Raw genomic sequence first — 27973 nt, 5'->3', positions numbered from 1 at the left:
GAACGGGTCGGCCACGCCATCGTTCCCTCATATAATACATTCTTTATCCTGAGAGGGGGTAAACTGTCGGACTATGACAGATACCTCCTCCCTCGCCATCACGCACGCCACCACGGATCCGTATCCGGTCCCCGCTCCTCTGGGTTCTCCCGCCAACGGTGCACTTTCTGATTCGGGTGCGCCCGATGAAGAAGAGCCGTACACCATCAAATGTATCTGTCAGTTTGACGAAGATGATGGCAGCACGGTTTTTTGCGAACGCTGTGAGACGTGGCAACACATTGTCTGTTACTATCCAGATAAACGGGTACCAGACGTGCACAACTGCATCGAATGTGAGCCTCGCCAGTTGGACAGCCGTCGCGCTGCCGACCGACAGCGCCAAAGGCGGGTTCGAGAACGGAGCGAGGACGGTGACCGACGGAAACGATCTAGTGCAAAGGCGCCCAAGAAAAAACCCAAGGATGGTGAAGTGAACGGATTTGGTCATCAGCGCAGCGAGTCTGGACTACGTGATCAACCTCCCGCGAAGAAGACGAAGACTGCCCATCGATCATCTGCTTCTATAAGTGCACTCTCAGGGGCTCCTAATCTTCCCACAGAGCCTCGTAAACGACGTTCTTCCACATCTATTGCACCGAGCCCTACAAAACCCTCTGTTCCCTCTATACCCCTATATTCGAACGAGTTCATGCATCTCTATGATCGCGACGAAGAGCATGCCGAGATGGACAGTAATCTGTTCGTCAATGTAAGCCTAGTGGGGGAGTCGGCTTCGTGGGTCAAGAACCCAGATGCCTTGGCCAAAGTCACAAATGGGCGCCGGGCCGCAGCGGATACATTCAATTGGTCTGATGCTGCTCTCGATCGCTCTCGTTGGCCTTCCCTCATGACCGACACCATAACCGACCCGAATGTCGAGATTGGTGGCCGACATCCCACATGGAAAGTTGTGAAAACTCAAGATTCAGTACAGAAGGACGAAATCGTTGGGGAAATCACAGGCAAAGTTGGAGTTTTCGACGACTACTGCCTTGATCCTAACAATCGGTGGTCCGAACTACGCCACCCTGAACCGTTCGTCTTCTTCAGTTCACACTTACCACTATACATCGATAGTCGACATGAAGGTAGTAGTATGCTTCGCTATACTCGCCGCTCCTGTCGCCCGAACGTTACTATGAAAATATTCATCACTAATGATGTTGAGTACCATTTTTGCTTCGTTGCAAAGGAAAATATTCCCGCTGGCTCGGAAATTACTATCATGTGGTACTTAGATGCTCAACTGTCTGGCTCATCTAATGGTCTTGTCAAACAAGAAGCTGGTGATGTTGCGACGGATGCTGCAGCCACGTTTATTAGCAACACTTTGTCCAATTTTGGTGGCTGTGCATGTGAATACCCTCAAAACTGCCTTCTTGCCAATATCGACCGCCGATGGCACCCACAATTGTCTGATTCCGCCTCAAAGCAAAACAACGGCAAACGAAAGAAGGCCAAGATCAAGTCTGGTACATCTCCGCTCGATTCCGGCAATGCCTCCGTCAGTCGTGCTGGTAGCGAAACCACGAAGCATCCCGAGGATGATGACGCTGCCGCTGACAGTCGCTCTACGTCTGGCTCTGTGCGTGGACAGCCACTTAGTCGCGACCTAAGCCCGACTGCGTCAACTACAGGTATCTCTGGCCTCGAATTATCGAGCCGCGAACGACGAAAGATTGCGGATGCCGAAAAACAATTTCAGGCACTAGAACACGATCATAAAGGGCCAAGGAAAAAGAAACGCACCAGTGGTCCTTCAGTACAATCTCCCGCTGCTGTTACAAGCTCAACATCAACACAGACTGGATATTTTGGACGTGCTTCTGGTAAAATGCTGCATATTGACACCGCAGCCAGCCAGTCTCGGTCACCAACTACCGCTCTCTCCCCAGGCTCCTTGCCTCCCGGGCGATATCCCTCGCCACGCAAGACATCTGGATCTAATACGCCATTCCGCTCCCCTTTTAACCGTCCTGCTTATGTGGATGCGTCCGTTCAGGTTGATATGGATGCTGTTGAACGGTCGTCAAGCAACGAGTCTCCTTTTCGGCAGCGTGTCAATTTTGTGCCCTTGACGGTGCGACTTTTGAAACGCTTCAGCATGGATCGGTTACGGGCTGAAGAAACTGTCCGCCAACAATTGTCGTCAGCTGGTTCTGATAGCGTGGCACCGGCAGATTCTTCGTCTCCTTTAATTCAGTCACCAATTGCCGCGGGTCGAAATCAGGTTGATATCTCGATGCTGGGCGCGGATACTCCCAAGGCTGCTCCTGTAGCTACCGCTGCTTCTGCAGATGTGGAAATGCAGGATGCTCCTGAAAGTTCAGAGTTCAGACATCCTTTTACCGAACGGGACCCGAGTGGACCACTAATTTCTCCACCATGGCCATCTACTGCCGCCCACAACATCCGCCTTGCGGGGTCAACTTCTTTCAATCGCGCGAACCTCCGTGTTTCCATGCCTCCTCCTAGTGCTCCCCCCACCATTCCTGTCGCAGTCAGCCCTGGGTCTGTATCCACCGCAAGTCTTGCTTCTCCTTCCACCGTTGATGCAACCTCGCCACAATCTGTACAAACACCCGTGGCAGCCACACCAACCCCGGCCAAGAAGAAACTGAGTCTTGGTGATTACCTGAGTCGTCGAGGTACTTTGACAACCCCAACCTCGGAGAAAACCCAAGCCCAAGCCAATGCCAGCTCTTCCGCTCAGAAGTCTCCCACTACGCCGGGATTAGGGCCCGCGGCAAATCCGGACGAAGCACCGACTCCAACCAAGTCTTCATCGGACAAAAACTCTGATCCCTTAGAGTCCCATGATGTTGCGATGAAAGATTCCTCCGACTCCACACAGCCTCATATACCCTCCATATCCTCGTGACATCAACTCTTCTCTTCACCTGCTTTCTAGCTCTTTTGCTCTCTCTCCCTCTTTCACGTCTCTCACGAACCCACCTCTCTCCTCTTTCGCCCTTTATTCTTCTCTTGTGGTGATAATAATGGTGTGGCGGGTTGATGAAACCTCTTCGAAATGACGTTTCTTACGACCTCAAAAATTCTTCTCTCGTGTGACTTAATTTCGACCCTTACAAGGGTGGTAATGGCGTTCGGACTACATGTCTGTGTAACGGTTTTCTTTTTCTCTTTTTTCTTTCCGAACGGCGTACACGGCGTGTTCAAGGAAATGGGAAGGTCGGTTACGGAAATACCAAGGAATCAGGCGTAAGGCCTTTTGTGGTGTTCTTGCCCTCTTCAGTGGCGGCACCGTTTTCATCTTCATGATTTGTGAGATTATTTACCGATTTCTTCTCTCCTTCGACATGGGTCATCATTCCATGATACAGGAATAGCTTGTATGATCACTATTCAATCTTGATCTTTATTTTTCTTCAATTCCGTGTATATTTTATTTAAAGATTATATATTCTAAGTTGATTCAAGAACCGACGAATTGTATTATTTTATATTACCAAAGGCACTGCACATGTGGACAGTCCCTATGTGGCGGATACATATGGATCATGATGAATCTACTACTAGTAGTCCTTTTAAGTCCCACCTTGAAGATTCAAGTTATTAGCAAAGGCTAGTATAGCCCGCCTACATAGGCAAGTACTACCTCCAGGGCTGATCTCCAGTACTCCGGATGTCTCTTACGTAAATAGGTAGTAACGGGTATATGCATATGCTTCCCTTAGTCCTGCCCTGGTTCTTTGAGCACTTCATATACCCACATATAGATAGGCACACGCGTCTAGCCAGTTCTGTAAGTGTCGGATCTTCCTACTGAAAGATACTTCTGATGAAGTTGTCCAGTTTGAGTGCTCTGAAGCTTCATTCGTGAGATTGATGCAATGTAAAGAGGAAACAAATAGGAACACTTCTTCTCGTATATGTCTTCTCCGTCTGAATGACACAAGTAGGAACAACTTTGTACTCTTTTGAGATTAACTCTTTAAACAATATCATTCCCCAAGTTCCACGTCCATATATAAGTCTCAGCAACAAAGATCAATGGGTCAACCGTTAATGGCTCCTCTCAGTGTATAGTATAAAGGCTCACCCTCACCCCAAGTTTCACTTCTCTCACCTTCAACCTCCCCATCCATACTGACTCACCTTCTACACGTCCCCAACATCTTCAATACCATCCTACTTCATACATCGCACCGTTTCTCCCAACCAAAACGTTTCCTTCAAGTCCAACTTCCACACCTCACTGAGGTCTCAACCCGAATGAACCATCATGCCTCCAACCCCCCGTCCCCGCGTCCTCTTCATATCCCTAAACAGAGCCTCAATGTTCGAATCCGACTTCGAAAACCTCGTCACAAAAATAAGCCATCACTCCACAATCCACCGCGTCTTCCTCCCCATTGCCGCAATCCGCCTCCTCGCCTCAAATTTCGCAGCAGTCTTCCTAACAGACGAAGCCCTAACCCAAACAAAATACACCCTCGTCTGGGAAGCAGTAATTGAATACCTCCAAGCGGGCGGGAAAGTAATCTGCCTAGGCTGTTTCGGCACCCAAGCCACACAAGCTGGTATGGCGAGATTCTTCTCTAAAGTGCATTTCCGCTGGACAAAGGATGAAAGACATACTGCGCCTGTTTATGTTAATGCGGAGAGTCTTTCGAGGGCTATTAGGAGGAGGGTTCCGGCTGCTTATGAGACTGATGCGGTTTATTTGGGGGGTGTGGGGGTTTGTGATTCGTGGTATCGGAGTGCTGAGGAGGATATTACTTCGGAGGTTGTTGATGCGGGGAATTCGGGTATTAATCCGTGGACTTATTCGGCTGCTGCTGCGAAGGTTGGATCGGGGTTTTTGGGTTTATCGGGGATACGCATACTACGGAGGGGTTTGAGCATGTTGTGCTGGCTATGGCTGAGTTAGTTTGATTGAGTTGAGGTGGTTTGTTAGTGGAGTTTTTTTTGTCTCTTTGCTTTGTGCTGGGAGATGAGATTTTATGGTTATGGGGCTCTGGTTATGAGAATGAGAATGGGCATGGGCATCTACTTTCCAATGGATTTTAGGGTTGGGTTCGGGTTTAGCGGTGATACAGGCGTTCAATGGGCTGAGTATCAGATCATGCGGTTTATTTGCGCATTTATTTCATGAATATTGATTACTTTATTTCAATGAAAGGTATTTTTATAAACAGGCTTCAAGTATATCATTACTATATAATATTGTGGATATTTAGTTCGGACTTGTTTATTCATCAGATTATTGCCAATTCAGGAACTTGAGGCTCCAAACATATGTAGTACACAATTGATATCGTTATACCTGAATTGAAATCCATGGAACCCCGGGAGATAATACCGTGATACGAGCTTTTCTTGGACTACTCAGCCTCTTCTTGATGTTCCCTGTAAGGGGGTCAGAAATAATAGACGAAGTGTATCTATAGCAATCCACGGAGTTCTGCAGAGGATTACTAATGCAAACTATGTGGTCATCAATTGATCTTTGGTGAGATTCAAAGTCTTATTAGGTACTGTTTACATGGTCTTAAATATTAGCTAGCATGAAATAGATGGGATGTCCATACTAATTGCCTCTTTCTACAATGATGTACAGCATTCTTGCCTAAATGGGTTAAGAGGGAACAATTTAGAAGGTTTCAGTGTTCACCGCGAGTCGCAGAAATTCGTGGAAATACACTTGGTTCAGCTGCCCCGCCAGCTTAATAATGTTGATTACTTATTATTATTATTTTTTGGCCCTGCTGTCCCCAGGGGTATTTATATGTCCCCATAAACAGTGATGTTGCCATAACTATACAAAATTGCTCATTCTTCACCATAATTCCCCCGCATTTCTACTATCTCTACGCTTGCCAAGATGTCTTCTTCCCTCTACAACACAACCGTTGTCCCTGCCAAGCAGGCCCTCAATGCCCTTTCCAACATCCTCCGCCAAGCCGAGCAGCACGAAAACGCTGCCAAGCTGCTTGATGCCGCTCTCTGCGAGGATATGAAGCCATTGAGCTTCCAGGTTTCTTTTTCCGTCCAGTTGGCCGAAAAGATGGTCGCCAGATTGACTGAAAGCCCGATCGGAACTTATGATACCAATATCCCCACTTTTGCTGAGGCCCAGTCCCAGATTGAGAAGGCTATCAAGGTTCTCGACGCCGCTGATGAGACTACCATCAACGGCAACGCTGAGAAAACTGCTGAAATTGGCATGGGTCCTGGTGTCAACATTCCTATGCGTCTGGAAAACTATGCCCATGCTTTCAGCATGTCTAACCTTTACTTCCATGTTGTCACTGCTTACTCTATCCTGCGCAAGGAGGGTGTGCCTCTTGGCAAGAAGGATTACCTGGGTAGCTTCATGGGTCCCTATATGCCCCAGGGTCAGGGCCAGTAAGGTCAAGCTCGAAAAATACGAATTCAACAGGGAGATGAAAATCGGGGATGATTTGTTGAGATGAAAAGTTACGCATTTTAAACTAGATCCCTTTACTTGGACTATATGGACATGTGGAGCTATGTTGAATAGTTAAAAAGTCCCCAATATAAAATCCCTGGCTTTCGCTGGGGACAACCAATCAATAATTCAAAACATTTTGAATACTTTCAGGTTAAAAAGGCCTTTGACACTCAGATATTTCAAATCTTCGCTGCTCATCCAAGTATGTCATAGTATTGGCGGATTTAGTTAGTTCGGGTTCCGTAATGACTCAAAGCACGGAGAGGGGCAATAGTGAAAGTACCTCATTCATCATTCCTCCCGCATCTTGCTTATTATTCTTCTTGACCATCATCTTGAAGCCCATTTCAATGAAGTCCCAACAATGAATCATTCAAACGATGAAACTCTTCATTTGGAGACTATGTCGCGACCGTCCGGAGTTCCTTCTCCATCTCTATCGGAGATCGAGCAGCCCGCTCTACCTCCAACCGACAAAGGCAAAGCTGCTTGGCTACTTCTAGCATCCTGCTGTCTTATCCAGCTTCCTGTCTGGGGTGTGTCCTGATTGAATGAATAGAAACTTTAACAGTCACTCACAATACATAATCAGGGTTCTCAACCGTGTTTGGTGTATTCCAGGAATACTATTCCACCCACCAAGTGCTGCAGGGTAATAAGGGAGACTTGGCGACGGTGGGAACAACATCAACCGTATGCAATAGCATTGTCCAAGAATTTGTGGCTTGCAAATTTCCACTCTAGTTCTAACCTCAACCTTCAAAGGGAATCTTATACCTTCTCTCGCCTGTTACTTTCACGCTATTAACTCGGTATCCACGACTACAAGTCTGGTGTGCCCCCGCAGGATTGGTGATTACAGTTATTGGTTCTTTGCTCTCTTCATTCTCAACTCAAATATGGCACTTGATTGCAACTCAAGGTGTTATTTGTGCATTGGGTAATGGCCTGTTGTTTAGTCCCTCATCACTTTATCTGGATCAATGGTTTCTACGCAGAAAGGGATTGGCCATTGGGATTATGTGGGCTGCTAAAAGTATTACTGGTGTTGCTTTGCCATTTATTGCGAGTGCTTGCTTGAATAGATTTGGTTCCAGTACCACTTTGAAGGCGTGGACTCTGCTTACGGTATAGTTTGGACCTTTTGCCCTTTACTCAAATAAATCCAGCCCAAATGAAGATATAACTCGGCATTGAATACTAACTAATTATGTACAGCTATTCACAGTATTGTTATCACTGCCATACATGAAGCCTCGCATTCCAGTATCACCATCAGCGTCGGCTCGACGTCTGGATCTCAGCTTCCTCAAAATGACTACTTTCTGGATGCTCCAAGCAGGAAACATCATTCAAAGTTTCGGCTACTTCTTACCATCTACGTATCTGCCATCCTACTCAACTGGAACAGTTGGCCTCCCAGACTTCATGGGCACATTGCTCGTCTCCCTATTTAATGCAACTTCCGTCTTCGGCGGGATTGCAGTGGGTATACTCTGCGACCGCTTCAACGTCAGCAACGTGCTACTTTTATCTTCCGTGGGATCCGCACTCTCTGTTCTTCTCTTCTGGGGAATGTCATCGTCCGGTCAAGGCTCTTCACAGGCTGGGATGGCTTTGTTAACTGTATTCTCCATGTCCTACGGTTTCTTCGCTGGTGGGTTCAGCTCGACTTGGTCGGGTGTTATTACTCAGATAAAGCGGGACTCGTCACCGTCGCTGGAGACTGGACTCGTCTTTGGTCTTTTGGCTGGTGGACGGGGTATTGGAAATGTTATTAGTGGGCCTTTGAGTACGGTGTTGATTAACCAGGGTTCTCTGGGACATGATGGGACAACGGGGTATGATACTCAATATGGGACTTTGATCCTGTTTACTGGTATCACTGCTCTTTTGGGTGCATGGAGCTGGATGTGGAAGTACATAAGTCCTGGGGCATGCTACTCTCGTTGAAAGATAATTGTGAGTGGTTGAAATATCAACATCTGTAGATCGAACCTGGGGAGCTTGTGGAGCCGTGACAACATACAACAGTCGCCTAGTTATGACGATTGAATGGGAAGGACTTATTTTTCTTCATTCAATTTACATTTCCAGTGCATAATTTATTTATTCGTAGCCTCAGGGCTAATAAAAATTAAAGTTAAAGTTCCACAATAAACAATTGCCTTAGAAGCCTCTGAATATGAAAAGTCACCATCTCCATACTAAGACCAACTGGTGAACGCACAAGTCACGTGCATCGCGCCGAGCCCCAATCGTGAAATCCAACCAACCTCACGCCGCAACCTCCGACACCTCAATCCCAACCCCCAGCTTCCTCAAGGGTCTCGCTCCCTCATCCTCATCAATGGCGACCACCGACCCAACCCAGCAAGACCCTCTCCTCTCGCTGCGTCGCGCCATTGCCTCGGACAGCCTCCCAACACCAACAACCTCTCCAGAGCTCTCCAACGACCATGCGACAGAGAACCTCGCCGAAGCAACACACCTCCTCTTCTTGCAGCCAACACCTCAGTCTCTCCCTCTAAACACACCCACTCGTTTTGTCTCCGCAACCCTTACATCCGCCGTCGACCTGCGCAGTATCTTCTTCGCGTGGCAGAAGAAAGACGTCGCTATCCCGGAATACATTGCCTCCGCCCAGGAACTCAATGAAGCGCTTAAACTTAAGGAGGCCGATGAGGTCCAGAACCTTGTTTTCGTTGAGCGTTTGGATCTGATTACTTGGCTTGAGGGCGCTTCAGATGAAAGCGAGTATATTAAGCCTCTTGAGGGCGCGGCTGCTGCGGCTGCTGCTGCTGCCGCCGCCGCTGCTGGTGCTGCGCAGGCTGATGCCTCGGCCGGTATTGCTTCTGGTGCGACGGGCGTTCCTACTGTGCCCAGTGGTGCGGGCGCGTCAACACAGGCTGGTGGCCAGGGTCGTGCACAGAAAGCGATTGATCCCCAACTACAGGAGATTTACAATGGAGAGAGAAAGACAGGAGACCGGAATACTGTCCTGAGAGGAATTAAAGCAACTGTGAGTCTTGATTCTTGCCTGCCATATATACACTCATCCATTTTAAATATCCACTTTCTTCAACATTGATTGAATTCCAACACACGAACATATAACTAACAATATATGTCCACAGGACTTCTCTCACGTCCGTAAAAGCGCCGAGATCTTCCTCGACCGCAACCGCAATCGACCAGGCCAACCCGCCAAACCAGGAAGCAAGCCCTTAATCCCCGCTCCATCAGCCGGTCTCTCAATGAGCAGCTCCCGCAAAACACACTCAAGACCAGACCCGATCATCCTCCTCTCCCCCTCCGCCTCCTCTCTAATCCGCATGTCAAACATCAAATCCTTCCTCCAAGACGGCGTCTTCGTCCCACCAGACCACCCAACCCTCAGCATGTCCACAGAGGCAAACTTCATGGAACTTAAGCGCCCCCTCCGTCTAAAGGCTGACCCATCCAATCCGAACGCCAACGCCGTTGGCTCAGGAAGCGGTAGCCGCGGCCTAAAGCCTACGAAGTTCATCCTTGTCGATGGAACAACTAACTTCAAGCCAGAGTACTGGTCTCGTCTTGTTGCTGTTTTTACGACTGGTCAGACGTGGCAGTTCAAGTCTTATAAGTGGTCTGCGCCGCCGGAGCTTTTTAAGCATGCTACGGGTATTTATGTTGGGTGGAGGGGTGAGGATATCCCTGCTACTGTTAAGGGGTGGGGACGTGGTGTGCAGAGTTATGCTGTTGAGCGGTGGGACGAGAAGGGTGGTTTGCATGGGGGTGGACGGTGGAGGGATCGGGAGGTTGTTGAGGGTATTTGGACTGCTATTGAGGAGGGGATGAGGCTTAGAGGTTGGGGATCGAAATGATGATACGTACCGTACTTAGGTAGTATCTTTTCTTTTCTTCTCTTCTTCCATACTCTGTCTCATCTTGTTGACCTCGGTTCTTTCGACTCGACTTACCCACTTACCGACTTTGATTCCCCTGTTCTTCCTGCTCTTTTCGTTTTCTTTCCTTTTCAAAAATGTAATTCACCGATATGATAAATAGGGTACATGGTTCTCTGGCGTTGTGGGTGTGTAAATCAGCCTTGAAAACATTTTCACTTCGATTTCCGGTTCCTATTCATATTCCTAATCCGTATGAGAAGTAGAAGTAGAATTAGATTAGAGTTCTGTTTTACAAAATCAAGAAGGAAGAATAGAAAAATTAAACGAACCACATGATACACATGTTGAGTCTAGTCTAGTCCATCCTCTAGTATCTGTTTATTATACTAACCTACTTCTTATTTAATATTTAGTAAGTAAACCTTGGAAATCTAAAAAACAACAGCCTGAGGGTCTAAAAGGTCTAGACGCCTGTCAAATTCTTGTAGGGCACCGGATATCTGATACGAGAACTGAGTCTGGGCCCATGTGGCGAAAGTTGGGGGAATTGGGATATCCATGGATCAATCACGCCAGGTTAGGAAAACTTGAATATGACAACCAGGCTATCAAGATCTAGATCGACATGGAAATCTAGACTCTATGTACTAGTACTTTATACATGCATATTATAAATGATACACTAATGAAGCACTTATTGAATTTGCTGGGTCTAGATTGAATCTAAAATAGGAAGGCAGTATCGGTATCTACTACTACTTTAGTTTGCCTTGGACTATGGATTGGAATTCTATTTCGACTTACTGGCTAGAACGGAATGTAGGAGATATGATATAGAAAATAGTAAGATGAGATCGTCATGTCCATTGCAATTCCATGGGAATCAATATACTATGGCATACAAAAGTAGAAACTCACTCGCTGTGCCCAAAACAGATTATAATGCAATCGACAAAAAGAAATGGACGTAATGCTCACGTAAGGAAATCATGCATGCAAGATGGACAATAAAGAAATGAATCAAGGAAATAAATGAAATAAGAAGCTAAGGCACCAAGCAAAGCATTTATGCAGAAGAGGGTAAATAAAAATAAACGCCGTGTCTGATGCTCAACAGAAAACAAAAAGGCTTGCAGGAATCAACCACCCGTCTTTTTTGAGGTCGTAGATATTTTTTTTTCTTTTGCTTTATTTTTTGCGTGATTCGGTATCCAGATAGATGACTTGGTCAAGTCAAGTATCTGATGAAAACCGGACTCAAGGGGGAATCAAATAGTCCGGGAGTAAAAGGAAAAGACAAGAAATGAAAAGAGAAAAGAAAAGAAAAAGAAATGTCGTCCAAATATTACAAGTGGTGCCTGATTTCGGCCTTCTCTATGACATGAGGCATCGATCATTAACGTCTTTCATCTGATGGTGAAAAAAAAGGAAAAAGAAAATATCTCGTGGCGGTGGAAATTATAACGAGATGAGACGAGACGAGAGCATCAGTACAGAAATCCCGTACCAGTCTCGAATCGGCATAGCATGAGTGTAAAGTGTGCAAGGAGGCGGAAGGGAAACATATGGTCTGTATAGCCAAGGCGATTCAATTATGACAATGTTGGTGTCATATCGCTGGGGTAGAAAATAGGAGATAACCCAGTTCTAACTTTCCCTAGGGAAAAGCATCCCCGTCGCGGGTGTGATCCCCGAGTTGCAGTCGCACAGCTTTACGGGAGCGGAACCGACTCGATTGGCTGGTTTCGCATCTGTCAAAGCCCGAGTCCAAGACTTTTGAAAGAAGTGAAAAGGGACAATGTCGTTGGAAGCTTGGCGATCATGAGCTGACAGGGGTAGGGAGAGCGATCGAATTGCGATGCGGCCGGGTACCGTTTGCTATATTGTAGGGAACATCAACGCTGCCTCGCGGTAATTGTCATGTTCGAACAGAACGGCTCATGCTGCGTTCCGGGGCGACGGGTGTCGGTGAGTACGAGCGAGATCCACCGAAAATGTCGACGTCGTGCTCTTGCAGAACAACGGAGTACTTGGGGTCACGGAGGAATTTGGGAACGGAATCCTGCAATAAAAGTCAATACGAATGAAACGAGGGACAAAAAAGAGATTAGCACAGGGAGACATACACTTGACATTAACTTGAAAACGGATGTCTGGGCAAGTTCGAAAAGATGCACAACTTCCTGAAGACTCTTGAACATGGACTCATCATCACCGACCGCCTTGGTCATTCGGCTAGCCAGACTGTTGCGAAGGGCGTGGTCGATGTTCAACTCGCAGGGGGAACCAGGGGCCAAGAAGGCGTTGTAAAGGCCTATTTCAGATTGTTAGATTGCAAAACAAATAAAAAGTCAAACTTTTAGATGAAACTCACCATAAGCAGCAGCCAATGTCTCCCGAACGGAGTCTACCCTGCTGAATACACCAGCCTTCTCGGCCTTGTGGTAGTTGGCAGTGAATTCGGAAACATCCAGATAGAACGACAGGTTCTCTTCGCAGAGGGAGTAACGGAGGAACTCGCGGAACAGGAGGCGGAGAGCAGGGTCACCGAGGATGTGGGTAAGGCGGGCGTTGTTGGAGTCGCGGGGCATACCACGGCTATCATAAGTAGTGTTGGCGACTTCACGGTTCTTATCACGAGCAATCCATCCACACACACGTTGACCGCGCTCTGTAATGCAGTAAATAGAGTACTTGGAAGGCTGGAAAACGGCGTTCGAATCGGGGAAAGACTTATCATCCTGAATCATAGTCATCAGACCATACTTCAGGAACAGCTCAGCAATTAAGCAAGTCTCCCGGCGCTCAATGGTAGTAGAGCAATCCATCAACCAATCTACGGCCCCCTTTCCAGTGAAGGTGTTGCTGTAAATCTTGCCATCCTGCAATTTCCGCTCCCGAGCCATCTTCACACCAATTAACCCATTGGAGTAATCGCTTAATGAATCGTTGTCTGAGGTTGAAACACTGCTTTTGATATTGGGGCCTTCCTGACCGGCAAATCGGCGGAAAATCACTTCGATTGTGGCGCGATCATGCGACAGTTTATCGGTTTCAATGTCTCGCTCCAAGTTCACCAATTGCATTGTATTACGCGGTGACTCCAAGACATCCATCACGTGACGGGCTGTGATTCCATTCCGTTGGCAGAAACGCTGTAAAATGTTGATTCCCTTTGGCGTAAGTTGGAACAAAGCACCCTTCAATGGGAAAATCGGTAAAGCCTTGCCGTCCACGGACTCGATGAATCGGGCGTCGACAAATCGTTGACAAACGGAACGGGCCATTTCCTTGGCCATGGAGAATGTGGTGGTCGTGGTAGTGGTGACAATTCGGGAGGGGTCCTTGGGGTCGGGCATGCGGTTTGATTGGGAGAATTTGAGGGAGCCAAGGTTGTTAATGGCCTCCTCTGAGGTAAAAGTGTGATCATAACGAGTGAAGCGAACACGGTGGGTGTCCAACTTCAAGCTAACCATCAACGTGGAGAACAAGTCCATAAAATCCTAGAAAATACCAATATATGAGCACTCAAATCCATCAATCGCCTTTGTTTCGCTTTTTTTTTTCCTTTTCCTTCTTTGTTCTTTTCCTCCGCCAAAGCCATTTCTCCTTCTCTCAATTTGCAATTTTCTAGTAAGTCAAACGTACCTTGGTGAAAGGGCGCTCATCTTCGGTCATGCGCAACAACCGAGACGAGGTTTGGTGCATCTTGGGAAGTGCGACTGGGACTGTGCCCGAGGAGACAGGGCGAAAATCCGAGGGAGTCTGAATGCGCTGTAAAGTCAAGCGTCGTTTCTGCGTGGTGTTCAAGTCGACCAATGCGGGAGAATCAGGGCGCGCAGAATCCGGTAGGTCGTGGGCTTCCCCGTCTGATAGTGGTGGGGTCAAGGGGGATGTGCTGAATGTTCTCGATAGTCTGGATAGGCTGCTATTTGACGGGTATGAACGTAAAGGCGCAGTTTGGCTGATTGTTGATAAACTGGCAAAGGCACTGGAAGTTTTCTGGGCCAAGGCAGCGAAAGAGCGACGATTGCGCCGGGAGATGGAGCCTACAACGGAGCCTGTGAAGGTGGTATGTGAAGTAGACGGGCCAGAGGCAGATGTTAGGGAAGGAGGGTGTGGGTGAGTAGCAGTTATAGAATTAGAATGAGGATCAGGAACTGCAGGAGAGAGAGAATCGTCTCGGTTATGATTCACGGAAGGTAGGGTTGGCATTGAATGGGTTTTTGGGGGAAAAAGGAATTTGGGTGAACCAGACTTTGGGAAGAGTGTGAAAAGTGGGTATACAGTCAAACAAGTGCCACGATCTGTACACTTCTGTAAAAGGGGAGAGGGGGGCAAGTAACAGAAAATAAAATCATAAAAAAATAAAATAAAATAAAATGGAAAAAATGGAAATTAAAAAAATGGAGACCAAAATAATAAAAGGAATTTGTATAATAAGAAAAATCAAAAATCAAATAAAAAAGGGATTATACAACCGGGAGAGAGACTGGAACTAGAGAAAGAGAAGTGGAACTGTCTCTTTGGTTTTTTTAGTGTACGAGCAACAAGTAATCAAAAAAGGGGGGATAAAAAGGGAGAAAGAATAGGTGTAATAGAGGTATTGTTCAGTTTAAGAAGGGGTTGGGGGAGTGAAAGTGTAGGGCACTGTCCATAATACTAGTCATATATATGGGAGTGAAAAATAATAAATAAAAATTATTCTAATATTATAATAGAATGGGAATAATATGGGAAATATTATGAATAAAATAAAAATAAAATAAAATAGTGAATAAAATAGTGAATAAAACAAAATCGGGAAAAGAAAAAGAATAAAACAAAATAAAATAGTAAGAAAAAAAATTAAAAATTAAAAAAAGAGGGGGGGAATGAGAAAAACGGCCCAAAACGAGTAATCATCTGGGCCGTCGATCTTCTAGAAAAATAGATAGAGGACAATAGTCTCTACTATAGGGAGTAAGTGACAGATAGGAGAATAAAAATCCTATTTCTATTTATGCATTCCAATCCCTTTCATCAAAATAAATCTAGCAGGAACAAAAGAATATATTTTTCTCCCCCCTTTGATGGTGAATACCTATGAATGCCTGTGAAGAAGAAATGCCTGTCATCCTTGACCCACAACCCACGCGTGAGCCCGGAAACAGTTTGGTGTGCTGCAATCCAAATAACGTGGGCAAGGCCAAGGGAAAGGATTGCCTCATGGTTTGAAGATCGGTGGGTTCCTTGTTTCTGATTTCGTGCAGGGTGGTATCATTACCTGTATTACACGGTATCCACGGCTCTTTCAAAACAGCCTCGTTCAAATGTTGCATCTTCCATACCCAGATAGTCTCAGGGCTTATTTTTATTCATTCTCCAGGGCTATGCTTAATTTACATTATTTATCCCTGTATCAAATCACTACCTCCCGGAAGTCCAAGAGTATATACAATATAATATATAAACGACTCAACTTCTCTATACAACTCTACTGTTGTATCTGTTATTCCTAGAGTCAATAATTCTCCTTGCGCGATACAAATATACCCACTAGTATTTATCTCTACCCCCATGCAGTCCCACCTTCAATTACACTATCGGAATTAGACATCCTCCGATCGTGTAATCGAGAAAATTGTCTAGGAGTTTACTACGTTCACACCCCCAATCCTTTCGTTCACACCCCTCCCCACATAAACTCCACGGCTGTAGCCAATCATTTTAACCTCATTCCACCGCCCTTCCCACCGCCAAACCCTCTATGTATATGTACCCAAACTTGTACAGAGAGCTTCAGGTCTCTATCCCAACAAAGTATTGAATGAAGATGTTGTATAACTTCATGTCGAGTACATGTAGCCACGATGCGACGTCGGTACCCCGCGACCTTCCCGCGCCGAGCCTAACGCTCCTTAGTCTATATAGTCAACGGTATGCATCAAGCAATACACTTGCTTTTTGAGGCAATTTTATTAGGGGCAGGTATTTGGGAATTTTCTGCCGATTTGAGGTCACGTGTAATATGGGGAGGGTGTGTCCGCAAGTATTGGGGGTATGAACGTAGTAAACTCCACAGTCTATCAGGTAGTCCTGGGGCTTCCAAATTCCCCTACTCTCTCCCATTTCTCTATTTCTCTATACTATTATATTAATTAATCAATCTCTTCAAACCAATATTTTCAGTCAATGATTTCACCACCCGCTGACCCAAGCCTTGGGCCAGGGCCAAACCTTGGAACCTCAGAGCCGAATAGATCCGTGAAGATCCTTCAAGTTGTGCTGACGACCGGGATCAGAATTACAGGTAAATACCGTACCAGTGTGAAAGGGCGGGAAAACCCCCTCTCATTCCGCGCTTGAATCATGATGTGCGCCCCTTGTATTCTGACGGGTATTAGCTTGAGTCTAATACCGCCCAGCTGTCCATTCGACATAATGAAGAGCCTCCAGAAACTGCTCTCTGCACATGTGGTATTCTCTTCTCGTACCACTATTACTACACAGGTTAGGCTTTTATGTTGCCTAATGTAGCAGGTGCTTCTATCCATTATCAGGGTGTTCTAACTCTTCATGACTCAATAGATACTCTGATTGGTTCATGATGGCGTCTTTCCCTGTTCATTGGCCCCACTCTTACTCCAATCGTGTTTCTGTTTCGTTTTCGCGATCCCCCTCCTTCTCTCTCTCTCAGGCTCTCCATTCTCCATAGCCACTGGAAATGCCCCACCAATATGGACCCAATGTGGACCTTTCTCGGCCCCCTAGACTAATCGGGTAATGATGACCTTTCGCCAACTCAAGTTGAGCCCAAAACACGTGGTAAATCCCTACAGTACATGCCCCTCCAAGGTTACTGTCAGGAACCTTATCGGTGTGGCAAAAAAAAAAGATCCATGAAATCAGCGTGCAATATGGGTGTAGATACACTGCGGTTTACACCGATCTCTCATGTTCGGGTCATACCCCAATCGGAATTATGTCGGAGGATATTCTTTGTTGCTCTCGGAAGACTGGAAAACCCCCCAACGATACGATGGGTTTGATGCCGATGCCGACGAGTTTGGATTCCGTGAGAATTTGAGTAAAGAGGGGACGCACATCACATGTTTCACTACGGTAGAACCTTGGAAGTAAAAGCGTAAGTGTACTCCGTATGGAGCTGTAGAACATTTTCGTCTTTCTAAGCAGAAGTGGAGACCGCCACTGTTTCTTCTCAATCTTGCCAGTGATCATGGTTACAATACATATGTACAGCTATTATGATCTAAGATTCCCAAGATTCCGATTTCGATTCCGAATATTATTAGATTATGATTAATATGATATGATATTTATTGTTTATCATTTATCATTTACTTACGGTTCGCTACCGAGACCCTGTTAGCGCCCAACACTATTTCTGACTCACCCCCGTGTGGTTCGAAACAACGGAGTTTCAAAGTTGTTATGGCCCCCGCGTGGCGGAGTAGATTTCTCCAAAATGTTCCACGGTCTTTCCAAGCGTCTTCGTGCGAGAGGCCCATGTGGCCCGGTTTTCATGCCCACGTGGACACGTGGAGAAAATTATCTGAGCGCACAGGAGAACTTATACGGGGGATCTGATCCATACAATTACGAGCATCGGTCCATTCCACCGCTTTTTTCACTGGTCCGGATCCTGGCCCAGCCAGTCATCGGTTCCAATCTGGGGAACCGCCATGGTTCCTGGCGCAAACAAAAAAGGGATTTTTTTGAAACTTTCCCCATTTCCCCACTATCAAGAGAGCAAGCGGGAGTACAGTAACTAAATTAAACCTTGGATAGCAAAGCCCCCAACAACAAATGGTTTGTTTCATATTGGCGAGCGATCTCGTGTTGTTCCTTGTTTTTTGGCTTCATTCTAGCCCCGGCGCGTTTAAGGGGGATTGTGGCGCCTTCTAGTTCTGATCTTTAACTAGCAAGAGTTAAACGCACGGCCGTCGGATCAATCCAAATGAACTGTGCTGTCATACTGGCTGTCCCCTGTGGAATCAGGGAGCAGCAAATTAGTTCAGATTATTCTCCGTTCCTTTCGTCTCAGGATAATGAAAATTTGGGAGTGGCATACATGACTATGATGTGTGTCATGTTTCATGTACAGTATAGAGTTAAACATAGCATATAGCCCCTTGTAATATTTGAAGAAGGATCGCATGTGTCTATCGCCATCTGTATGCACCGTTTCGATTCAGCGGTCGGAAATCCTTTAGTTCGATTCTTTTCTTAGATCACCAGATTCTTGAGCCTCACGGGACGTTGGGACTATTCCCTAATGGTTATAATATCAAACTCCGGAGTACATATCTCCATGTATACACAATTATGTACCCTTTTTCTCCTTTTTCTCTTGTTCCGCCCTTCCCGCTCCCTTCTATCTCGCCTTGTCTTCTTCCACGTCAGTAGATCTAAAACTCCACTATATCCTATAGCGCCCCAAGGAACTCGGATCCAGAAAAGGCCGCAAGCCCGAGACCATAGGTCTCTATCTTATACATTTGTCAGACACGTCAGCTGTCTTCTCTAGACTGTGCCGAGCGGTCCACAGATCATCATGTCGGGACACCAATAGTCTGGGCAGCACAGTTCGGAGATACCGCGCATGTCCTATAATCCTACAGAGCGATATTAGCGTTAACCCAATATCATCCGCCATATCCCGGTTCATCCTCATTAGTTACCGATTATCGCTCGCTCCTTTGAAGGCAGGGGCCCCCTTACTGCTGTTATTGCGCTGAGCAAGCTGCCAAGAAGACTGGTCCAGGTATCCGCGGAGTTTGAGGAAAGTTTATTATGTTATACATAGATCCAAGTGGTCGGATACAATGCACATTGATGCCATGTACTATACAAGGGGGCTTGTAATGGACTTGGCTAGTTCTTCTATGGAGATTCTATACAGATCGAGAACATTCAGTGCGTGTGATACGTCACTTAGATCTATCTATCGGATATGCTTTGAGCCACGTGGATTGGGGTTGAGCGTCGTGTATTTCGTACCCCGTGCATACCTAGGCTACAATTTGCTCGAGTATGTACAGTAAGCTCATCCATTGCTTCATTTTGGCATCTAACTGGCTCTTTCTTTCAATGCATGAACAAAGTACAAGGATGGACCTAGGTATCCAATCCGCACTGACTAAACCCATTGCTACAATGTAGGATACACGAGCATAACGTGCATAAGTCCTTGTTCCTATCGCGGGGGAAAGTACAGATACAGTAGTTCCTCCGCAAGGGGCCAGAAACAATGGGGGCTGTCAGCTCTGTTATGATGAGGTACGTGTATAGCCGTATCGGAAAGGAATATGGATCGGCCCCCAAATACACTGTATGTGTATGAGGCTCACTCTGGCACAGTGAAGCTGTCAGATGGCTGGGCTGTGGCAATTTCATTGGTCGGAAGGAGTAATCCTTGGCACTCGCTATGTATGTTTATCATGATCTTACTATAGTGAGGGGCACTTGTTCTGTACATACGAAGAGGGACCGGGACCGGGACCGGATTCGGACAGATGGCACAAACGCGCGCATAGGCAGCTGCACTAAATTGGTCTATCCGTGTGGCTGACAAGAGAAAATGACTAAGTAAGTGAGTTAACTACGAGCTTTAGACGATTATCTGTTATCTGTTTTAGTTAAGCGATAGCTTGCCAAGATATTAAACAGATGACTAGGGCTTGCTATAGTGTCTAGTGTAACCCGTACTCTGTCTGCACTGTGGATGAGTGTTAACAATCCCTGTCGCTTCAACCCGCAGTCGTGTGGGGAATCACCGGAAGACATACTGATCAAGTCGATTGAAAGGCAAAAGCTCCAATTTTGAGGCCCCGCTAAGATGTTTATGGTGAATTCTCCTTGCACTAATCTTACAAAGGGTAAGGTTAGGCCTAACCTTGCGGTCGGACCACCTTAAGTGTCTTCAATACATGGATTCGAGTGTTTTGATTTGAACAATAGCCGTCAAGACTATACTAAATAGAAGGCAAGGTAGTGATCCTCGAAACCCACCGTCGATCTTCACTAGAAGTTCAATCATTTTCATTCTTCTCCCTTTTAACGGGGAATAATTGATTCCAAATGCCAAGTGTTCCGTGGTTTCAATGTTGCTCGGCCGAACCTTAGGTATTGTAACTTTCCCTTGTATGTATCTGTATCTGTACGTTTACGTATTCCCTCCCCGACCATGCACATGTGTCCAGTAATTAACATTTGCAGCGTTGCGCTGTAAATTACACTAGCCCCGCTCCTCAGCGACTTTCAAGGTTTCTGATCCCTGACCGCCACGCGAGCCACGCATGCAGCTGCCCACTCATGATCCTACGTTTGCGGGTAACGAAGGAGCAAATGGGCTAAGCCAAAAAGGGGGTCACTAGTCCACTGTGCTGGAAACGAAAGGTATGCGCACTTGACTATACCTTTCAGGTGCTGTTGAAGGATTCTAGCACTGCCTCCTCGTGGTTCGCGTTTTTCTGGGGTACAGCGCGGCTTAAAGGTAAACTTTGCGAGTCATGTTCTCGTGTTTGAAATCGCCATGGCTAAAGGCCAAGCTTGACGGAGTAAGACATGTAAGGGAGCTCCGGGGTCCGAAGCTACGGCATCCATCCATGTATACTAGGTATTTATTTTCTACTCGGTATGTATGGGGTAGATGCATTTATGCATGGAGACAACATGTAAGTACCGTATATTTTAGGTATACATACTACAGACGGACATGAAGTACTATTCGCTAGCCGAATACTAATGCCAGTGCATTGATTTCAAATAAATAGTCAATTACCCAATCCAGGGATTTGTGAAAATAACCTACTTCCAACGAATTCTTAGGCCTCCTTCACACCTTGTTCCAGGATTTAGACGGCTGGAGCATAAACTTTTTGATAGTGCTAAGATAGAAGATCGTCAGTCCTAACCCGAATTCCAGCCAACCACCTGCACCCTTAGTCTGAATGCACATCGGCTGCTAGTGGGGGACGAGGTTCCCTACGCCTGCATAGGAAGTTGCCTAGCCAGCTCGCATGTGGTGCGACATGTAGTACATACTCACTTGCTAAGCTAAGTCTGTACGAGGGAGAAATCAGTTCTATCCGGGGAAAGAGATGTCATCGGGAAGACAGGGTTGCACAAGAACAAACACCCTCTTCTGACACAGCGATTCACCAGGCTCTAGGTCCCCTCCCTTGCTGGTCGGCATGAAGATATGTACTGTACTGTACGGACATCATGTCGACACCTACCTAGTAGCCTTACTCAGCATGGATATGCATGCATTCAAATCAAGCTACGGGAAGCATGTCGGCTGTTATGCCACGCAGGCAGTATAGTTTTCGGCTTTAGTTTCGGACTATGCTCGGATGCGCTGTTTGAGTTTGTACTGTTTTATCATTCTTTTTTGGATTTTAGTTTAACTTTACTGTAGTTTTGCTTGGCTTTGCGATTAATATTACTCCGTATGCCAAGCCTGTGATCCTCGCTCGAATCCAAGGTTCGATGTCAATAGAAGCATGCATGGAGTATGGAGTCCTGGAGTATTTACTCCGTATACATACGTATGCATTTTTTCAGATCCAATGCAATTCTAAATAATAAGTAATATTGTAATAACTCTTATCTTTTGTGGAGACATGCAATTTGGAATACAATCTACTAGCAGATGGGGTACAGATTCTCAAACCAACATCATAGGCAGAAACAAAAAGAACCTAAATTTCAGAGTGTGGACCCGGAAACAAGGAGGACCAGTGACTCTCTTACGAAGACTCAATCAATTCAAGTTTGATGTGCTAACTCTCTTTGGCTTGTCAGCAAGATTAAATGAACACATTAACTCCGCCACCGCTCAGTCCAAATCTCAAACTACAGTAAACACTAATCCTGTCGCAATTCCTTCCAGCATAGTCAGTCTTGCTTGTCAATTTTTTTTTAATTTTAATTTTAATTTCAATTTTAATTTTACCTTGCCCGCGAGACACGATGTGGAGATTTTCCCACGTGGTGCGCTCAGGGACTAGTATCCCCTAGACCGTACTAGGCAGCGATCTGAGCATGGAGTCTGAACACAGACTCCTCCCCGTATTGCTGCCATGTGGCTTGCGCATCACCACTCATTTACGTCGGTGGACACTGTGCTTTGGGCATCAGCCGCAACCGGTAGGTATTTTGCGTCAGCCGAAAGTAAAAAAAGGGGGATCAGGGGATCAGGTGGAAATGAAATTGGATTGCCGTTGAATAATCATCTAAGGTTTTTTGTCTTGAAGCTCTGATGCTAGTGCTCGTATATGGATACAGAGTACAGAGTACAAAGTACAGTCAGTATACAATACTTCAGGGCTCCGCGGAGAATGAATGGCTACTACTGTATCTTGTAGGGTTTCTCCGTAAAATTACTAGGCCATCAAACTAGTTTTAGTCCTATCTACAACAAGGTGTAAGACTAGTCTTTGGCGCGAATATCCCTGTAGCACATCATTCTCAATTGCCGGACAAGACACGGCTTCTAATCGTAAGGCTAGCTAGTCGGGCTCCCCGAAGCCGAAAAGGATTCAGCGAATATTAGGCCTTAATTGTTGGCGACATTGATGTAGCTAATGCCAGCCCAAAAAAAGGGGTAATTTGCCAAGACAGCCATCTTGTATATACGGGCTATACTAGTAGGTACTCTATACAGATACAATACAAATTCTGTACGGAGTACACGTAGATCCGTCGGGACGATCCGCTAAGACGACCGGAAAACCCGTTAAAACAGTCTCGTACAAAACGGACGGAGTAGTTAGCCGAAGCCAATCCATTATGTTGGCAATTATAACATGTCTAACCATGGTTCCAGAGCGCTCTGAATCTTGGGAAAGAAGATACGATAACCAGAAAAAATGAAGAAAAATTACGTCGAAAGCAGTTTGCCCCACTCCTCAGACTTACTGAAAGCAGTCAAGGTCTGCGAGCAATAATACTGGAGCCCCTGTAGATGGATCACGTCATTGACTTTCAAAACTGTTTGTATTGTATGTTACTACTCCCTGCGACCGTGGATATATAGAGCAGTATGGTATGGCATATACTATGTCTATTAAAGGCTTGTAATCTCTTTCAAACTAGGCGTCACCCTAACCTGTCAAACTTCGCCAAGCAAACATTGAAAGGATCAGATCTGATTCAATCGGCCATTCCGGGTGGATGGTGGCTGGCTGGTTCCAATGCTAGGCTTCCGCGTGGCGAAATATTCCAGAAACCTTCTAGAAGGATTATGGAAGACGCTAAGAATACCGCTATTCCGTACTCATCCATGGTACAGAGTGTATGGATCCACTTGATGATTGAAAGGGATATTTCTCCTTTGGCAAACGCCATGATTCAGGGGTTCGTGTTCGGGTATCTGCGCCAAAGAACTATGAGACAGACAATCTTATTGCTTGGGTCGCATATGGAATCCTCCGAACTGTGGTTGTTTCTTTGTCAATTTTTGCCATCGGTTCCTGGACCCAAGATTTGGTGGTGAATCTCCCCGACAAGAATGGCTTGGCAATCCCACTTACTACCTTGGGAGAACAGGAACCGTACAGAGTATGAACTCCGTCTTTATAGTGGGGGTCACTAGTCAAGATTTTAGTTGTATCGGAAGTGGCTGACTTACTCAAATGGCAACTTGAACACCTTTCGCCGAATACGTATGTTGGGGCGCGGAGATGGAGGAGATGGAGAAGAATAAGGAAAAACGACCCGATCTTAACCGAATATTTTCCGTTGAAGGGTACCTTTTGGTTGACCGCTAGTCAGAATTCACTTCATGAATGTCAAATTGACGGTAGAGACCTCCACTATTATCCCAGCCGAAAGGTACCACGCGGGAGAGCGAAAAAAAGCCTTCTGGTTGTTGTTCCACGTGGCGATCGACAAGAAAATCATAGACATTGAGAAGTTTTTCTTTCTTTTGATTTTGTAATAGGTGTTTTGGACTCCGCAGTGTTGAGCGGTTAAAAGGTACAAAAGTCATGCGACCGTCTGCAGCTAGTGGTGCTGGTCGACGATCGTGATTTCATTAGACGCAATGACTTGCATACAGAAACGTGTTGGATCACCTAATCCATGTGGCTCCTAAGTTACAGCGTATGTATTTTGTCGTACTTTGTCACCTTTTTAGGTGCATGAGGCAAATGCTACTGCTGTAGGAAATTGATGTCACTCAATATGCATACTCAAAATTGTATAGAGTTCGGCCAGGAATTCTCGATATCACTCCCAATCCTCCTCGTCTGAAACTCGTCTCAAGTTTGTTTGAGGTTCATCTCCACATCTTCTCTATGAAGACTACATCTTTATGTGGCCCTTTGTTGACCCTTAGCCACCCCCCCTGTAGGGCGGTCGGGGTTTCGGCGCTGCAGGTCGGAATTAATGCTGACACTCGGGCTTGATTCAGAACTATGCCCCCGAAAAGTCATCTTGGGGGCCAACTGGATAGGTGCAATGACGATAACTCCGCCAATCTTCCTGGGGAAGAAACGTCATATTCGGGTTTACTGTTTTCAGGTTTCAAGCCACCAAGAATGTCAATTGGTCTATACTATAACGGCGTCATTGAGTTGCAGAGCTAATAACAGACTGCAGAACTGAAACGCCCCCTCGTGGCACGTTATGTACTCTGTCTACCACTAATACTTCGTGCGTGGATTGGCTTTCATGCACTTTCCCTGGACATACATCGGTTATCTTCTTATTCCGCCACAATGGTTTTCTTTTGGTAATCTCAGCTAATTAGCACAGGCTTCAGACTTGTACAAGGCAGTGCATCAATTTGATCGACTTGCGCTAAAAAGCGCCATTACATGGTGGCGAGCAGCACAGGATCACTTTGATGATGGTGATCAACACCACAAATCGAATCAAGTGGCAGTATCAGCGATCTGACACCCAAGCTATATTCTAAATTCAAACCTTTACCCCCTCCCTCTCCCTCTTTCAGGTCCCTCCTCGGCAGTCGATCATTCAACAGAACCCGAAATGATCTAATTCAGCCATTAAGTCCGGAAACCCCATGCAACAGTATATCGGTCGCTGATTCGAAGGCATGTGGTCCCGCTTTTACTATTATCCTCCGAGGCCGCAGTCGCCGCAATCAACTCCTTCTGTCCCAATGTGGAGATCTACACTTCCTGTAATATGATTCCTGCAGAAAGATACTAGAGCGGAGTGATAATTTCTCTCTGCAGGTCGCACACAACCATTTTTACTTTCTGTGTTCTTCCCTGTCGCGATTGCAGATTGGCCCCATGCCAGTGACGTCTTCACGATAATTTTCTTCTCCTCCCCGAGGGAAACACAAAGAGATCGGAAGATCAAAGGGGAAACGAACAGGGGTAAAAGGGTAAATCCTCACAAGCGAGAATGAAAACGGCTCGTCTGCAACATCAAAGCGGGGTTGAGATGCATCCACCCTGGTAGCTTACATTAGTAGTGTCTTTTGGTTTCTCGTTCTTCCCGTCAACACGCGGTTTTAATAGGTGACGAGACAAGCTTGGAAAAGGCTCCACCTAACTGATCCTGGAAGAAGGTTTCATCGCAAGATTGGGACTTTTGATTCTGCAGAACACTATCGATGACCAAGTGTTGACTTCTGTTCCTGGGTACAAAGGAGAGAGATACATTACTACATGTCGGACGGGGCGGGATCCGCTGATCATCAACAAGGACTTGTGGTCTGAATCCCTGTCACTTCATCTATTCTAGCACCAGATCCCCGGAGCCTTGCTCTGTTCTTGGACTAAAACACCTCTATTGTTCTCATCCTGTACGAAGGACCATAGAGGCCTGGTGACATTACTAGAAAAGCCTACGCCAATATAATCTGTTCCCTACACCTTGCAATTCCTCAAGGCTCTAGTTCAGTCTAGTCTCTTTTCCAAGAGCGAGAAGGATGCTTGACTTGTACGGCCAAGCTAAGACTTTCGGGTTACTGCAGTTCAACGATCGGGCCATTTCAACCAATTTAATTGTAGTCCATTACACAGCGTAAAATCAATTCGGAAACCCCCCAAAATACCACCAACAATATCATAAAAATAGGTATCTAATATACTGTACGCAGAAAAAAAAAAAACAGAACAAAACAGACTCTAGACTTAAAATAGGTTAAGAACCGGAAACCAGAATATTGATCTGCACTCTGCATCATACTATACCATGCGCCTAATCCCTAGATGGATTCGCAACGGCACGGCGACCTTTTCCAAGATTCCGTCCCTTCCTTCAAGCCCTTTCCCCTCCCCGAGCTGGATCCAACTCGGATTAAATGTTCGAGCACAATGCATAAATTCCACTAAAAAACCAGCCCGATTCCTTGCATTGGGCATCTGTGGATTCCCATGAGGAGCACCATGCGAGTCCTGCAGAATTGTGGAGTCCTGCACCTCGACGAAAACTGATACCAGCCACGCACTGAATGGGTCCTTTTCCTCCCCGCTTTCTTTACCTCCCAACAGATCTGCTTCAATGAGCCATGTTCAACTAGCTAGCTGCATGGCCATGCGAGGAGCTCCGCTGCCTTGCTGAAATCGAGATCCATCGGGTCGGGTCGTAACGCACTTATTGTAGCTACGTTTTTGAGGTTTGAGGTTTGAGGTTTTAGAAGGACTGAAGATAGTCGACTAGGTACTTAGCTTCGGAATCGGAAATAATACTGTAGCTAGCTACATGGTGCAGATTTCACATGGTACCCCGCGGCCCAGTTCCCGGTTCATATGAGTGGAATTATGCAGAATTGTAAAGACTACAGGAAATAATGAAGCTGATTTTGCTTATATGCAGTGAGTATTATAGTTATCTTCTCTTCTTGTTTTTGCTCTTTTTTTTTCCTGAATAGGGTCCAAAGGGGCAGTTTGTTTGCTATGGTCGCCTGAAATCACGTTATGTAGTTATACCAATAACCGCTTGAGTGAACCTATCTATCGTGTCCTAGGTAAATTATCGGTATTTCTACATCTCAAATGATCGTCCCACACAGACTCCTCCCCGTCGCCACTTTTACCCTTTATGGACAATATTTTGAGAAGGCCCTGCGACATGTCACTTTTGACACATGGTGAGCACGCTTGCATGCCGCGTGCTTCCATAAACTTAGCCTCGAACCAATCAATCCGTCTTAGCTGTAATCCGGTCTCTGGCAAAAAGAAAAAAGAAAAGAAAAAAGAAAAAAAAAGTAAATGGGGGTTTCCTGAATAACTAAAGTTCCTTCATGGGAAGATACCGTGTAACAATCCTTAGCGACTTGTAGATCTTATCCACGTTATCCTTTCTTTGTACAATGTGAGTAAATTATCACTAAAATATTTAATTCTTTTTCAGAAAGTCAAGATATGCATATCAAAGTCGCAGTGTTAAGATTTCATGATGTAAATATCCATCCTGCGATCATGATCGACCTCGTACGAAATACGAAAATCCTTCTTGCTTATTCTCGGTTTTGTTTGCTATACCTCTGTCCCATGTGGGCAGCATAGTACAGGCATAGGTTTATGCTTGTCTATTTTCGTCTTGACTGGAACTACATGCCTCGTGGCTGAAGCTATTTGCCGGTCGACTGGGCGTAGCTCTGCCGATACAT

At 45.9% G+C, this 27973-nt stretch overlaps 6 protein-coding genes across 6 annotated transcripts; 5 read left to right on the top strand and 1 right to left on the bottom strand.

Annotated features, from left to right (window-relative positions):
- Nucleotides 1–73: 73 nt before the first annotated feature.
- On the top strand, nt 74–2923 carry N7478_008342 (putative PHD finger and SET domain protein; the record flags this gene model as incomplete). Its single annotated transcript, XM_056924556.1, has 1 exon — nt 74–2923. The coding sequence occupies one exon, from the start codon at nt 74–76 to the stop codon at nt 2921–2923; it is 2850 nt and encodes a 949-aa protein (XP_056777282.1).
- A 1365-nt stretch (nt 2924–4288) lies between these two features.
- N7478_008341 (uncharacterized protein) lies at nt 4289–4936 on the top strand (the record flags this gene model as incomplete). The annotated part of the gene is made up of 1 exon (XM_056924555.1): nt 4289–4936. The coding sequence occupies one exon, from the start codon at nt 4289–4291 to the stop codon at nt 4934–4936; it is 648 nt and encodes a 215-aa protein (XP_056777281.1).
- A 954-nt stretch (nt 4937–5890) lies between these two features.
- N7478_008340 (DUF1993 domain-containing protein) lies at nt 5891–6418 on the top strand (the record flags this gene model as incomplete). The annotated part of the gene is made up of 1 exon (XM_056924554.1): nt 5891–6418. The coding sequence occupies one exon, from the start codon at nt 5891–5893 to the stop codon at nt 6416–6418; it is 528 nt and encodes a 175-aa protein (XP_056777280.1).
- Nucleotides 6419–6845: 427 nt separating this feature from the next.
- N7478_008339 (putative MFS monocarboxylate transporter) lies at nt 6846–8434 on the top strand (the record flags this gene model as incomplete). The annotated part of the gene is made up of 4 exons (XM_056924553.1): nt 6846–7017; nt 7074–7174; nt 7247–7609; nt 7700–8434. The coding sequence occupies 4 exons, from the start codon at nt 6846–6848 to the stop codon at nt 8432–8434; spliced, it is 1371 nt and encodes a 456-aa protein (XP_056777279.1).
- A 397-nt stretch (nt 8435–8831) lies between these two features.
- Nucleotides 8832–10347, top strand: N7478_008338 (RNA polymerase II accessory factor CDC73 family protein; the record flags this gene model as incomplete). Its single annotated transcript, XM_056924552.1, has 2 exons — nt 8832–9503; nt 9619–10347. 2 exons carry the CDS (start codon nt 8832–8834, stop codon nt 10345–10347), a joined length of 1401 nt encoding a protein of 466 aa, XP_056777278.1.
- A 1942-nt stretch (nt 10348–12289) lies between these two features.
- On the bottom strand, nt 12290–14586 carry flbA (developmental regulator FlbA; the record flags this gene model as incomplete). The annotated part of the gene is made up of 4 exons (XM_056924551.1): nt 12290–12433; nt 12498–12685; nt 12746–13874; nt 14020–14586. The coding sequence occupies 4 exons, from the start codon at nt 14584–14586 to the stop codon at nt 12290–12292; spliced, it is 2028 nt and encodes a 675-aa protein (XP_056777277.1).
- Nucleotides 14587–27973: the final 13387 nt, after the last annotated feature.

The sequence above is a fragment of the Penicillium angulare genome, assembly GCF_028827245.1.
Source record: "Penicillium angulare strain IBT 27051 chromosome Unknown utg000005l_segment0_segment0, whole genome shotgun sequence".
Classification (NCBI taxonomy): domain Eukaryota; kingdom Fungi; phylum Ascomycota; class Eurotiomycetes; order Eurotiales; family Aspergillaceae; genus Penicillium; species Penicillium angulare.
This window is presented reverse-complemented; position numbering and strand designations above follow the sequence as displayed.